General features: G+C 39.4%; 2 protein-coding genes across 2 annotated transcripts; both read right to left on the bottom strand.

The window, feature by feature from the left end:
• Positions 1-3,907: 3,907 nt before the first annotated feature.
• On the bottom strand, positions 3,908-6,220 carry LOC109138529 (leucine-rich repeat-containing protein 15). Its single transcript, XM_019258902.2, has 2 exons — positions 6,062-6,220; positions 3,908-5,890 (listed from the first exon to the last, which is right to left on the bottom strand). The coding sequence occupies exon 2, from the start codon at positions 5,879-5,881 to the stop codon at positions 3,908-3,910; it is 1,974 nt and encodes a 657-aa protein (XP_019114447.2). The 5' UTR covers positions 5,882-5,890; positions 6,062-6,220.
• A 996-nt stretch (positions 6,221-7,216) lies between these two features.
• Positions 7,217-9,823, bottom strand: LOC109138536 (leucine-rich repeat-containing protein 15-like). Its single transcript, XM_027290492.1, has one exon. The coding sequence runs from the start codon at positions 9,489-9,491 to the stop codon at positions 7,788-7,790; it is 1,704 nt and encodes a 567-aa protein (XP_027146293.1). The 5' UTR covers positions 9,492-9,823; the 3' UTR covers positions 7,217-7,787.
• Positions 9,824-13,960: the final 4,137 nt, after the last annotated feature.

Here is a 13,960-nt window from a genome sequence, read left to right as displayed (position 1 = left end):
ACCTCAAAGACTGTAAGAATCTTAAATTTGAATATTTTATATATATAAAATATATTAAATATAAGATAATAGATATGTTATCCGTTTGAATTCAGGCTACAGGGGAAATTTTCAGATATTTATCTAATAACATTTCACACTTTTTTCATGTTGTCATGACCTTTTAACTCCTTCCTATAATACGATTTCTCTTTCAGCTCAGGATCCTTTTTTATTTTTTATTTTTCTATTTAGCATTCAGCCTGGGACCGACCTCTCACACAGCAATGTTCAATTTTTTATCCAGTGAATTAGTCAATATATGTAGGCTAAGAAGCTTGCTGCCATATGATAGAATCTGCAAGACTTTGCCACAGCTTGTACCTACAAGTGTTCAGCTGCCTCTCTCTGTTATCAAACACATCTCAGTGACCCGAGCTTCTCCCCACAGAACGATCACACAGCCTGGCACTATTCCGGAGATCAGCACGAACTTAGACACAACACTGAAACTTTCACTACACATGTGTGTGTGTGTGTGTGTGTGTATACTATATGTATGTATATATAGGTATATATGTTCACGTTAGTGCTCTTTATTCAGAAACCCTCATGTCATCTACATTTCAGGATCTGGTTATGAGACACAGATTAAATGTTAAATATAAATATTTCAATATTATCATCACAGTAACAGTGTTACACACATTAGTAGCTGTAAACACTCAGCATAGAAAAATACATACGTTGGTTTGGTGCTTACATAAGGATAAGACATTTATAATCACACTTTAAAAGTTACATACGTTGTTTTTGGTGCCGGTTTGTTCCCAGATATTAGTGTGTGGTGGAATGGGTGTATAAGAGGCATAACTTAAAGAACTTTGTAGAAAGGGCTTTATGAAGTTCAGTCCATTTCCTTGTATTAGTTTACGGGCAGATCTGCCTTATCCAATATGGCGGCGACGTCGACATACGATTCAGTGCTCAATGCCACTCTATGTATATATGTCTATGCTGCCGAGGACCTCAAGGCCCACACATGACCTCGTGTAACCTAAGGATAGAACATCCAATAACACATTCAGTCTCTTATACAATAATATTGCTGTCGGGCACAACTACATAACATTTCTTCCTTCACTGAAGACTCCTCCAAAGAGATTTAGGTAAGTTGGCGTGGAATAGTCTCAGTATGGATCCATCTGATTAATATGAACACCTTATATTTTACTTGAAACTAGTTTCTCTTGTCTGTGTCACTGATTTTAACAGGAACCTACTCTGTGGTTAAATGCAGCAGTTTGACAGAGGGAGAAGCACCACTGGAAACATTTCAAGAAGTGAAACAGTTAAATGCATTTTTTTCTGAAGTCTTTGTGCTGTTTTCCAACACAGAAGTACCCTCTAGTGGAAGAGATGAATATCACTGCATGTGTTGAGTTTCTTCTTCACAGCAAGGGACAAGTACAACAAACGAAACAGTAAAAATCTGCATATACAGAAACTAAATGTCCACAGTTGATTACAACATGTGGTTTGTTATGGCAAACAGATGATATCCTAAAATAAGGTAAATGGTAATGGACTGTACTTACATAGCACCTTTCTAGTCTCCAACCCAGGTAAAACAAGGCTGAAACTTTAAAATTGTCCAAAACAAAAAAAATGTCCCCTGGTGATATCAGCCAGTAACTCTGTGGCTGTGAAGTGAAGCCAAAAACTGCAGTTCCTCAAATGGCCACTTGGGACTGGCAACAAAACAATCTCCATAAGGCCCAATATTAAAATGCCTAACTTCACAGCAGAAATAACTATGTTTAAGCAGCGGGTACAAAAACAGTTTTGGTTCTATAACAATCATAGACAACGGTACTGTTGTCATGATGACAGTCTGTTTTTTTTTCTATTTTGTGTAAGGCCTAAAGTATGCCTAATTAAAAGCCACTTTGATTGATTACAAGGGGCTTGTTTCAGCACCCAAGCTTCATTCAGTCCGCAATAGGTCCACCAAGGGTCTGTGGGTGATAACCACCTTATGTGCTATCAGTCCAGTGAACTCCTGTGAAGTTGAACAGAATTTTATGAACTTTATGAAGTTAGGTTGTTTCTTCCTACACTTATTTTGTGAAATAATAAAATATCAATCTTGACGCTTTGTGGACATCAGTCTCTATGGATGCTTCTGCAAAATTGTTGTATTGATATTTTTGACTTTGTCTCATAGTGTTCCCATTGTCCTACAAAAAGGTTCAACTGTGAATGTTTATATATAAACTATCACTGTGCAGAAATTATTGTTATTATTATTAATATGATATTGATTGCCTGAGAGGTAATATAAAACGAAATATAAACTGAAATTTTGTGTTAGAGTGAGAGAACCCTAATTGGACACAATATGAACAACAAATATAAGTAAGTGTGTAAATGTGAGGACAGTGTATCCTTCTCAATATTTGAGGCAGTCTGAGGGTAAGAACCGTGTAAGAATAGGGGACAAAGGCATGTATAAAAACTCTAAAATTAAAGTTCGCACTAACATTAACCTTACTGCTCAGTGTCTTAGTCATATTAACTGTACTATATTTTAAGAGCAGACAGCAGGCAAACTGAGGTGAATTGTCTGTTATCATTTCTCCCTCTCTCTTACTCACACACACACACACACACACACACACACACACACACACACACACATTCACATGTTCACACAGACGGGGTTAATGAATCTGGCCTATGTTCTGTTCCTGTGCTACTGTCTAATAAAGCCCTAATTAAGTGCATTTAACCTAATTATCATGCAGACAACCCCACCAAACACAAATCCCAGTACTCAGTGATTTTTACTCATGAATTATGACCTAAGGGATTCATTTGTTTTGCTGTAAAGATCTGTTTCTGACCCTGTGGAAATTTTTGTTGAGAATCTGAGATTGCTACTAAATAGAAATCCAAGATTCCAAATCAAGTACGTTATGCATTCGATTAGGATCTAAATTCAGATTAACTTACTGTAGATAAAATTGACTAAGAGTGAGAGAGGTAAGTCTCTTGGATCTCTGGCTCCCCCTGGTGTAATAGTGTATCGAATGCCAAGTAGTGGATTGAAGTCATACCAAGTCAAACAGATGCCCAGGAAAACATTTAACTTTGTACAAAGCATTGTCTTTATATATATATATATATATATATATATATATATATATATATATATTATATATATATATATATATATATATATATATATATATATATATATATATATATATATATATATTATAATCATTGTTTTGAAGACAATTTCAGATACAATATGGATGTCTGTTGGAAAACTAAATCACACAAATCACATTGTTTTCACATTGTCATTTGATATATTAATATTACAAATATTACAAAAATAATGATTATAGCTGCTTTAGTGCTGTTGTTTAAAGTCTGTGAGTTTCTGTCTCTGGTAGAGGCCTGAGAATGACCTCTCCCTGTGGGAGAAATGAGTGAGTTTGATCCTGTGGTACATCCTTTCCCTGTGCTGCAGCAGGCGGTAAAGAGACAGGTGAACTTAGCCAGCACCATGTGCAGATGATCCCACCACCAGCAGTGCAGTGTAGATCATCATTGAGATTTGCACTGCTGAACTTTGTTTCTTTGCGGGGATGTGATGTAAGATGATGGCTCCTGAGTGGCTGGCTCCACTGGACAGGTGAAGATCACAGGAGTGGTTTGTGGAGGAATTGTCATCATTCCGGTGGTCGGTTGGGTAGTGCTGAGGGTGGTGGTTATGGGCTTAGTTGTGGCTTAGTTGTTTTTATCATGGTTGTGGGTGTAGTTGTTGTTATAGTGGTTGTGAGTGAAGTTGTTGTGGGTGTAGTTGTTGTTGGTCTAGTGGTTGTGGGTGAAGTTGTTGTGGGTGTAGTTTGTTTTGTTAAGTGGTTGTGGGTGAAGTTGTTGTGGGTGTAGTTGTTGTTATAGTGGTTGTGGGTGAAGTTGTTGTGGGTGTAGTTGCTGTTATAGGGGTTGTGGGTGAAGTTGTTGTGGGTGTAGTTGCTGTTATAGTGGTTGTGGGTGAAGTTGTTGTGGGTGTAGTTGTTGTTATAGTGGTTGTGGGTGAAGTTGTTGTGGGTGTAGTTGCTGTTATAGTGGTTGTGGGTATAGTTGTTGTTAAAGTGGTTGTGGGTGTAGCTGTTGTTATCATGATTGTGGGTACAGTTGTTGTAGTGGTGGTTGATGCAGTTGAGGGTGTGGTGGCTATAGCTGTGCTTATAGTGGTTGTAGATGTTGTTGTTGGCACAGTGGTGGTTGGTGGTGTTGTGGTTGTGGCTAGTGGTGTGGTGGAGACAGTGCTGGTTGTTGCAGTTGTAGTTGGCAAAGTGGTTGTTGGTGCTGTGGTAGTAAGGATGGGGGTAGTTGGAAGTGTAGTAATGGGCGTGGTGGTTGTGGAAGGTGTAGTGGTAGTTGGTGTTGTAGGAAGAGTTGGTGTAGTAGTAAGAATGGTTGTTTGTTCTGTAGTTGGGAATGTTGTGGGAGTTGTCATGGGAGTGGTTGTGGAGGGAAGGGTGGGGCAAATTAGTTGATCCTCTCTTAGTAATTGCAATTCCTCCCCATGTAGATTCTCTGGATATTGACAGATCACATCGGGCACAGTTTTTTCAGACTCAGTCTTTATGAGGAGGTAAAGATGTATCAGATTACAGTCACAGCGCCAAGGGTTGTTACTAAGATTGATATTCTTGAGCTTTGTTAAAGGCTGAAAAATCCCCTTGGGAAGCGTCTCGAGGTTGTTGTGAGCTAAGTTGATTGTTGTTAGTGATTGTAGCTTTTCAAACACACCTGCATCCAGTGAATTTATCTTGTTGTTCTCTAGTTGCAGGACCCTGACCTTCTCAAGTCCTTCAAAGTACTCAGCATTCAAGGTAACAAAGTGATTTTTAGACAGATCTAGTTTTCTAAGTTTCTTCAGAGGGCTGAATACTCCAATAGGAAGAGTGCTGAGATCATTTTCACTGAGGCTTAACTCAGTCAATTTAGGCATTTCTCCAAAAAGAACTTGTGGTAGACTCGTCAGTTTATTCTTCTGAAGGGTCAATGTTTCAAGCAGAGGAAAGTCAACAAGAAATCCTGGTGGTAAACCTGTCAGAACATTACTATCCAAATGCAGTTTTTTTAGTTTGGCTTTATGTGGAATAAGATTTGGCGATAATTCTGCTATTTTGTTTTCCTGCAAGGCAATTTCCTTCAAGTTTGTCAAATTCTGAAAAATATCTTCAGGAATGGTGGTCAGCTGATTCCCGTAAAGTCGTAGTGTCTGTAGTTTGTTTAGGTTTGAGAACCAGCTGGCAGATATATAGGAGAGATTGTTTTTTGCTAAATGGAGGGATGTAAGGCTCTCAAGATCGTCAAAGGTCCCATCTTCAATCGATTCAATCTTGTTCATATGTAACTGGAGATATCTTACTTTTTTAAGGCCATCAAACAGGCCTTTCTCCAGACTGTGGAGCTTATTAGACTTTAATACAATTTGATCCAGGTTGCTGAGGTCCTTGAAGACTCCCACTGGGATTGATGTTAATTGAGTGCTGGAGATCTCAATATTCTTGAGGTCTACCAAACCTTCAAAGGCTCCTGGCTCAATAGATGTCGTATTAGTGTTTGTAAAGTACACCTTTTCAAGCTGGGGGTTTTTAACAAAGGCTGCTTTGGGGATTGTTTTAATAGGGCTATCCAGAAAGTGAACCTCTGTCACACCTGGTCTCAGGAATTGTGGAATTTCTGTTATATTATTACCACTGAAAATATCTTGGTTACAGTGGTCTGTCTTTGGTTTGCATTCGTTGTTTTCAGTCAATGAAGACTCACACAGTAGAAACACAAAGAGAATGATGATTATTCTTCTTGACATGATTATTCACTATAAAAAGAAAAGAAATGCCATAATGTACAAATGTGTAGCATATAAAATTGAGTAGACTCACTTTAGACGTATACAGTTTAGAAGTAGTTCTGTACAATTCTTTAGTTATCATGTTATCATTCGGTTTATGTGATATTATAGTTAAATGTCAAAAAATCATTTGCTTACCTTATTATTTTGGGGAACAGAGTGTTACAGCAGCGAGGAGACACAAACAAGCTCAATGTCATTACTTAAATATCAATGTTGGCCAGCAGGTCTCAAGTGTGTTACATCCCATGTGAGGCGTGGCATCGCACACTTCTGCAGCTCAAGATAAGAGCAATAACGTAAGGTTTTTAATGTTTCAGCCAGCTACTGCACTACCCTGCAGCATGGCTTCATGGTTTTTTCTTTTATTTTTTTATTTTTTTTAATAAAAGCAGATAGAATTTACTAAGCTCCTCTTGTTTTTGGTAAATGAGTCAAAGAGGTAAGTCTATTAGATCTCTGGCTCTCCCTGCTGTAAGAGTTTGTTTCTGTCTCTGTCATGTTCTGAGTGATACATACATACTTTTACACGTAATATATCAGAAGAACAAACATAGAATTGCATAGACACACACATGGATACACAATCACGCAGGTGGGAAACCACATTCATAGCACATCAAGGAAACTACTTTTGGAGAGGTCTTGGCATCAACAATATTGTGTTCTGGGATGACTGCCAGAATGAATTGCCTGTTCTGCCAGATAATATTTATAACCAGTACTGACTTGTTTTATCAGGTTGCCTTGACCAGATCATGGACACATACACACTCATGAGAGACACACGCATTCCTGGGAACTTCTCTTGGAACTCTTGGAGATACTCAGAACATTGACTACATGAGCATGACAAAGTTCAGGATGTTTAGGTCCATATTTGGTGACGTAAGAATGGTTATAAAAAACTGTGACGTTTGTAAGTAAAGGAGTTCGGATTCGCAAGTAGCGGTCTCCATGTCTTTCTTTCATGAAGTATTCTAAGAGTTTTCTCCACAACATCTCTTGATGTTTAGTGATAATGCATAGTATTTAATTTATAGTTCTGAAAATATTTTTTTCACATTTTTCTCATTTTTTTTTCTTTTCATCTAATGTATCATACATAATGTCAGTGTAATACTTTTTCCTATTTTTATGACTGAACCTGTATTTGTTTTTCACAAGCATTAGTGGTGTTTTATCCTACAGTCCTGAATAATGTGTGGAAAAGTGATAACTTGTTAACAGGTTAAGGAGATGAAGTTGTAATACCACTCACTTCAGTAAATAATTAACACAATGTACAATTGCTCCCACTAATAGTAATGCATTTATTGAATGAGCAGTAGCATTTTGCATTTCAAAGGTGAAAACCAAAAGATGAATTGTGTTACAGTGAAGTCAAAATGATGAATAGCTATTTGCCAAAAGTAAAACGGTTTTCTTAAATGTATTGTTGTTAGCAAAAAAGCCAAAATGCAATTATTAGTACTCAAAAGTAAAAAATTATTTGAAGAGAAAATACTGAATGCAATGCAAAGTCTTTGAGTCCATCTGAGGTTACATGCACCAAAATATCCAGGATGCCCACAAGATAGCAGTAGGTGTTTTTACAGTTAATACATACAACGTCTGTTCTCTTTTTACAGCACACATGAAAGGAATAATGGCTGGTAATTGTCATTATTAAAAACAGAGAGCAAATGTATTCAAAACTTCACTTGTCTATTTTAGCTGGTACATCTGAAAGGAGCTGAAGTGGCTGTTGCATTTGAGGCTCTAAAATCAGCTATAGCCTCCATATTTTCCAAGTAAACCACAGTAATCAGTGAGCAATTTCCCTTGGCTTTAAAAGTTCTTGGGTTGCTTGTGTGTTTTCAGTTTACAACACAGAGTTTTTATTTCTGCTACCTATATTCCCCCTGCCTCTCTTGTTCCTCCTCCAGAACACGCATATGATGATGACAGTGCTGATGACAACAGTAGACACTACTGCAATGATGATCAAAGTGTGATTAGAGACTATTTCTTTTTCCCCTTGTCCACTGCTGGTGACCTCCTCATACTCTGAAGTGGGGGTTGTCTTGAAAGCAGGTGAGGAAGTGCTTCGCCTGGATGGAGGGGTATGGGGTTTCCTCCTCTTCTCTGTTGACGTCAACACAGGCTCCACAGTTGACATGATAGGCATCAAGTTCTCATCTGACAGCAGGGCAATTACCTCACCATCAAGACTGAAAGGTGTTTCACAGACCACCATGGTTTGGTTGACTTTGGATGGGTTCTGCCTCAGCCAGTCCCTAAGTGGCAAAATATCCTTGTCACATCTCCAGGGGTTCTGCTGCAGGAGTATTTCTGTTGCTGCACTGAGGTCATCTAGACTCTTCTGTGGCAGGTTGGGAAGAGAGTTATTCCGTAGGTCTATCTGCCCCAGATTGCTCAGACCCTGGAGAAAATCCAATGGAAGGGAGCTGATGAAGTTATGCTCCAAGGAAATGTTGACCAGACTGGACAGACCTTGGAAAGTCCCAGCTTGCAGGGTTGTGAGTAGATTGGTGTGAAGTGATACCTCTCCCACCTTCTCCAACCCTCTAAAGGCCTTGGTGGATACATAGTCGATCTGGTTGCGACTAAGGACCAGGAGACGCAGTTGAGTCAGGTTCCTGAATGTGTCATCTTCCACTCTGCTTAGCTTGTTGTCATACAGCCACAATTCCTGCAGGGCCATGGGCCCAAATATTCCCGGTTCCAGACTTTCCAGCTGATTTTCATACAGGGAGATATGCGAAAGGAGTGGCAGGTTTAAGAAGATCCCTTGTGGAAGAGATGTGAGCCTGTTGTGGGACAGGAACAGCTTTTGGAGTTTCAAAGTTTTAGCGAAAAGGTCATGAGGGAGATGAGTAATTAAATTGTCTTGTAGAGATAGTTCCCCCAGGTTTGAAAGGTCATCCAGAATCCCAATGGGGAGTTCCTGTAGCTGGTTTTTGTGAAGCCGTAAGGTTTCCAGCTTAGAGAGACCCCTGAATGTCTCTTTAGATATTTGACCGATACTGTTTCCGGAAAGATAAAGATACTGCAGATCAGAAAGAGGATGAAAAGTTTCAACAGGCACAGAAGTGAAAAGGTTCCTACTGAGGTCAAGGGCTTTCAGATTTGTCAACACTGAAAACCAATCAGGGCGGAGTACCAGGAGCTTGTTGCTCCTCAGATTCAGAGTTTCAAGCTTCTGAAGATTTTGGAACAACGCCGCAGGGAGATCTTGCAATTCCGTTCCAGTAAACCACAACACACCTAGGTTCCTAGTGGAATCAAATGTGCCATGGCGCACCTCCCTCAAAACTGTGTCTTTAATCATAAAGACACTAAGGGTATTGGAGAAATCAGTCAGGTCATCTGGCTTTATAAAGTAGATACTGCAGTTGGAGAAGTAGAGGGTAGTGGTAGATGAGGGCACAGATGTAGGGAAGTTGGAGATACCATTGCAGAGGAGTGTATTTCCGTCACATCTGCATTTATCTGGACATGCCCAAACAACAGTGTTGAGGAAACAGAAAAGTAGAAGCACTCGAAGATTCAAAGGCAGATCCATTTTTCCCTAGAAAAGAAGAAACAGTTATGTTAAAGTCAAGAATGGTTATGAATCATGCACCAGACTTACATGGTTAGCTAAGGGCTTTGTGAACATGTTCATGGCGTTTTAGAGACCAGGCATGGGGGACCAAATTTATCAAAGTGCAAAGAAATCTACCACAAACCATGAATGTTTGCAGCTCTATAAAGTAAGTATTATACAAATTATGTATAGTCCATGCATTACAATAATACAGTCTACCCTTGCACATGAAAATGAACTGTTCTACTGTAAACACAAATTAAAGCCATGGGGAGCATTTTTGCATTTTGCATTTGCTGCGTTTCCTCTCTGAGATACAATCGTTGTTTATTATCAGAACAGTAAAAGTTTTTTACTGTCCTGTTTTTTTATCGTCTTATTGAGAAAACAGACACAAAGTGGATTCTCTAGACTTGTATGTTGAGTTATACTGGAAGTAATTGTAATTAGTAACAGTCCCTAAATGTTGCAGCCTCAGCATTCTTGCTTTAACCAAAAAGGAGATATTTACATAAACTGATCCAGTGTTTGTTTGTTGCCTGTAGCTAGAAGCGTTGCTGTTAGCATTCTCAGCAGGATTGGCTGGTAAATCACCATGCTTACCAGCCTTTTGGCATTAAAACCATTTGTTCAGGATTTGCAACCACAATTTTGGAGCTCATATGTGTTGTGTCTACATTTCAACATGACTGTCTGCACATGTCTGAGGCTGTGAAGAGGCTGTGCTCACTGTTTGTAATGGCACAGCAGTCTCCAAAGGCAGAGCTGTGCCAACATAATGACCTGCTTCTCAATACAAATCCATTTAAAGTTCTGCAACTTAAGGTTGGCAAGCATGAGTTGTTTTGCAGTGGATGAGGTGTATTAGGGTGCAGAAGGAGTCTTTCCGAGGAAGTTGCTTTCTAAAGAGACCAGTATGTCCCTTAATATAAACACACTCACACCAGATTTCTTTCTTTCTTTCTTTCTTTCTTTCTTTCTTTCTTTCTTTCTTTCTTTCTTTCTTTCTTTCTTTCTGCAGATAAGCATTAAGTAAACTATCATAAGAGTAGCAGGGCAGCTTGACAAGAACTAGTGACAGGTCTAATGCAGAAAACATAACAAAAATAAATGGCTAAGTGTTTAAACAGACTGTCTGGGAAAAGGGATTTGACCTCTGTCTGTATGAACAGGACCCATCAAAGGAAGCCAAGCTTTTCTCAGGGCCAAATCACTAATTAAAAGGCAGAAAAGCAGAAGAGGTCCCATGTTTGAAATAAATAGCGGTTATATATCTCTTAAAGCAAAAACATGTGGGCCGAGGGTTTCTTACTTTCTTGTTCCGGGAGGTTGTAGGCCAGGCAGTGGTCCTCCAGCACAGCAAAGTCTCGACACATGAAAAAAAACAACACTGAAATTGAAGAAAGAATACAGATACAGCTTTCTGAACTTAGTTTTCAACTACTGTGTGTCATATCTAACCTCTGAGATGTTTAGATCTCTGACATTCACGATTGCCAGATGTTAAACACGGCCCATCTGCCTACACACAATCATGGACGGAATTCAACAAGAACTAACAAGCAGGGGATTCAATGTATTGTCGATACAACAAAGGAGAGATTGGATTTGTGACTTTTTAGAGCAGAATGAATGGAAAGCAGACGTCTACTAAGTGTTTTTATTTGTATTAATAAATTTTTCAATGTGACGGAACTGAAGCAAAAAAAGTCCTTCTAACACGTGAATGCCCAACTTGACGAGACATTTAAAAACTTTCACAGAGTAGAAACTGGGACAACACTGTTTCTCAGTCTGATAATGGGTTTTGCCCATCCGGCATGTGGTGTTTTTTTCTAGCTGCAAAGCTGTGATGTGAAACTGAGAATGAGGAACCAGTCTCAGTCCTCGGTCTGTTCAAAGTTAAATAAGGATGACTTGATGAAAAAAAAAAAAAAAAAAGATGTGGTGGGAGATTTTTCTAAGTTTTTTTGGAGGTAGCTCAGTAAGTGAGAAGTGCATCATTTGATCAAAGTTCTAGCCTAAACTAAACTGAAAAGCTGGTAATCTTTGAAAACAAACCCATTCATCAGTCACATTTATGTCACTCTCAGTTTTTGACAGCAACCTAGAATTATTTCTCTATTCTCATCTCAAGGACTAAAACTGCACATGTATGGTTTAAATCATGATCTCATGATCCGTATGAAGCCTATGATAACGTTTTTCCCAAAAGATCAAAGATTTTCCTGGGAGGAAAAAGAAAAGAATACTGCTTATTTTTCATCTTACATTGCATCTCCAACACAAATGTAACGACAGCAGAACTTTCCATTCAGTTTGATAGATACTGCCAAAAAGCTGTGAACATTATCGGGAAACAATTGTGCAAACTGCTGTGGGAGGGGAGTTTTCCTCATAAAAAACACTGATACCCAACCACACGTCATCTCAACTGTCGTAATGAGCTTTTCTTCGTTTGAATATTCAGGATTCACCAGTCTTCAAATGTTGACGCTTTCCTGTGTAGGAAACAGAAGAAACTAAAAAGGAAACTTTGTCCACGCTCAGCTAATTATGGATGAGGAAACTAACGCACAGCTGTATCTTACAGCACTGCTTCTTACGGTTCAGTAACATAGGTTTAACTACCTAACTACCGCTAACATATATGGTGAAGTATGCAGTAGGAAACTTTCCCTCAGCTGCAAAACCTGTGTAAATATGTGTGAAATATAGAAGAATAAAATTAAGCCATGATTTCATCTTACAAGAAGCCATGCACACTCTGCCAGTGGCTCACTTCAGTGAAGACCAAAGTAAGATAGGGTATTCTTTTCCTACCTCTCGCTTTAGGCTGAGCGTTATTCACATCATAACAGTCCATCTATATCTTACAGTATATATTGTTTCTTTGACTTCCTCTTCCAAACCTTCATTACAGGCCTAGCCACCCTCAATAACTCACACTACCAGGCTCCCCGCCCTCATCTGCCTCACGGTGCCTTTCCATCCACATAATGAAGTAAAATAACACGCAATAGGCTGTGACTATGTGGTAGGGTGCATTAGAGATAGGCTCTGGGAACACAATCTTTGCCATTATATTATTGATAAGCACAAAAACGCCTGGGACCCACAACACTGACGAGTGGTCCAGATGGTCTGGTGGTGTAGATTAGAAGAGGTGACTGGGTGAATGGCTGGGTTAAACAATGCTGTGAAGAGGAGGGCAAGACCTCCCACAAATCTCCCCCCCTACCCCCTGAGCAGTATGGGATTTGATTAACGCAGACCATTTTCACCCATAGCTAATCTTCTTAGCCAAGAAACATGAGATTAATTCTGGCTCGTATAGCTGCATACACAGGCGTTTTAAGACTGTAAGAATTAGGGTTATATGACAGGCTCTTTAGAAAAACAGTTTTCTAACTGAGTCTAGGTTAAAAAAACAAACACCCCAAGCAACAGTGACATGAAAGACAGCCTGACCTACGATACACAAGACCAAAAGATTTGTGACTTAATGTGCAGTGGGAATGTCAAAATACAGCTCAGTTCATCTAGGGGTTACGGCAACTGGACAGTGCATATTTATACAGCATTTTCCCCAACGTGAGGGATGAAATTTAAACTGTTTCCAGCAGCTTTCGCAGTTTTTTTTCCCGCTCTGCAGCTGGGCAGAGTGGCAATGCACGTGTCTCTCTTCTCTCTCTCACTCGCTCTCTCTCTCTCTCTCTCTCTCTCTCTCTCTCTCTCTCTCTCTCTTCTCTCTCCTGACCAGACTAACAAGCATCCGGCTGGGGCAGCTGCTTCACACTAACAGGACCAGTCCTTTCCACCAACAAGGCGTCCCATCCAAAACCTGCCCTCAGTGTAAAAAAAACAAAAACAAAATCAAAAAAAACCTAGCACAAGTTTTTGAGTCGTGTGTAAGTTATTGGGAGGTTTTTTTTTAAATGAAGCCTTTTAGGATAATGTTTCAAAGCAGTGATAGATTGTACAGCCACGAGCACACAAAAAAAAAAAATGTAAGTTGATATGTCAATGTGGAAATACAAAGAAGAGTCACATATGTCCTCAGAGCTCTGGATGAATTACAGACTTTACAACAATGTCCATGTGAGGCAGTTTTAGGCTACAAATCCACTGATTTCCTACACGGTGGCATGCCAGTGTGTGCATACACAAAGATATGATGAACACAGCGTGCCAACCTAAAAAATAAAATAAAAAAAAAATCACCTTTCCCTCTAAACTGATCAAGACACATGTAACGCATGCATGTCTAAAGTAATCCAGTGCTCGGCTACCTGACTCAACCTAGCATCAATGCAAAGCTGAGCTAACCAGCATAATAAAGCAGTGTGTGTGTGTGTGTGTGTGTGTGTGTGTGTGAGCAATAAGAAACACCTGTGTTTTAAACATAGCCTCACTGCAGTCACCTAGCTACGGTTACGTGTGGT

This window comes from Larimichthys crocea, chromosome XVII (assembly GCF_000972845.2).
Source record: "Larimichthys crocea isolate SSNF chromosome XVII, L_crocea_2.0, whole genome shotgun sequence".
NCBI lineage: Eukaryota > Metazoa > Chordata > Actinopteri > Sciaenidae > Larimichthys > Larimichthys crocea.
This window is presented reverse-complemented; position numbering and strand designations above follow the sequence as displayed.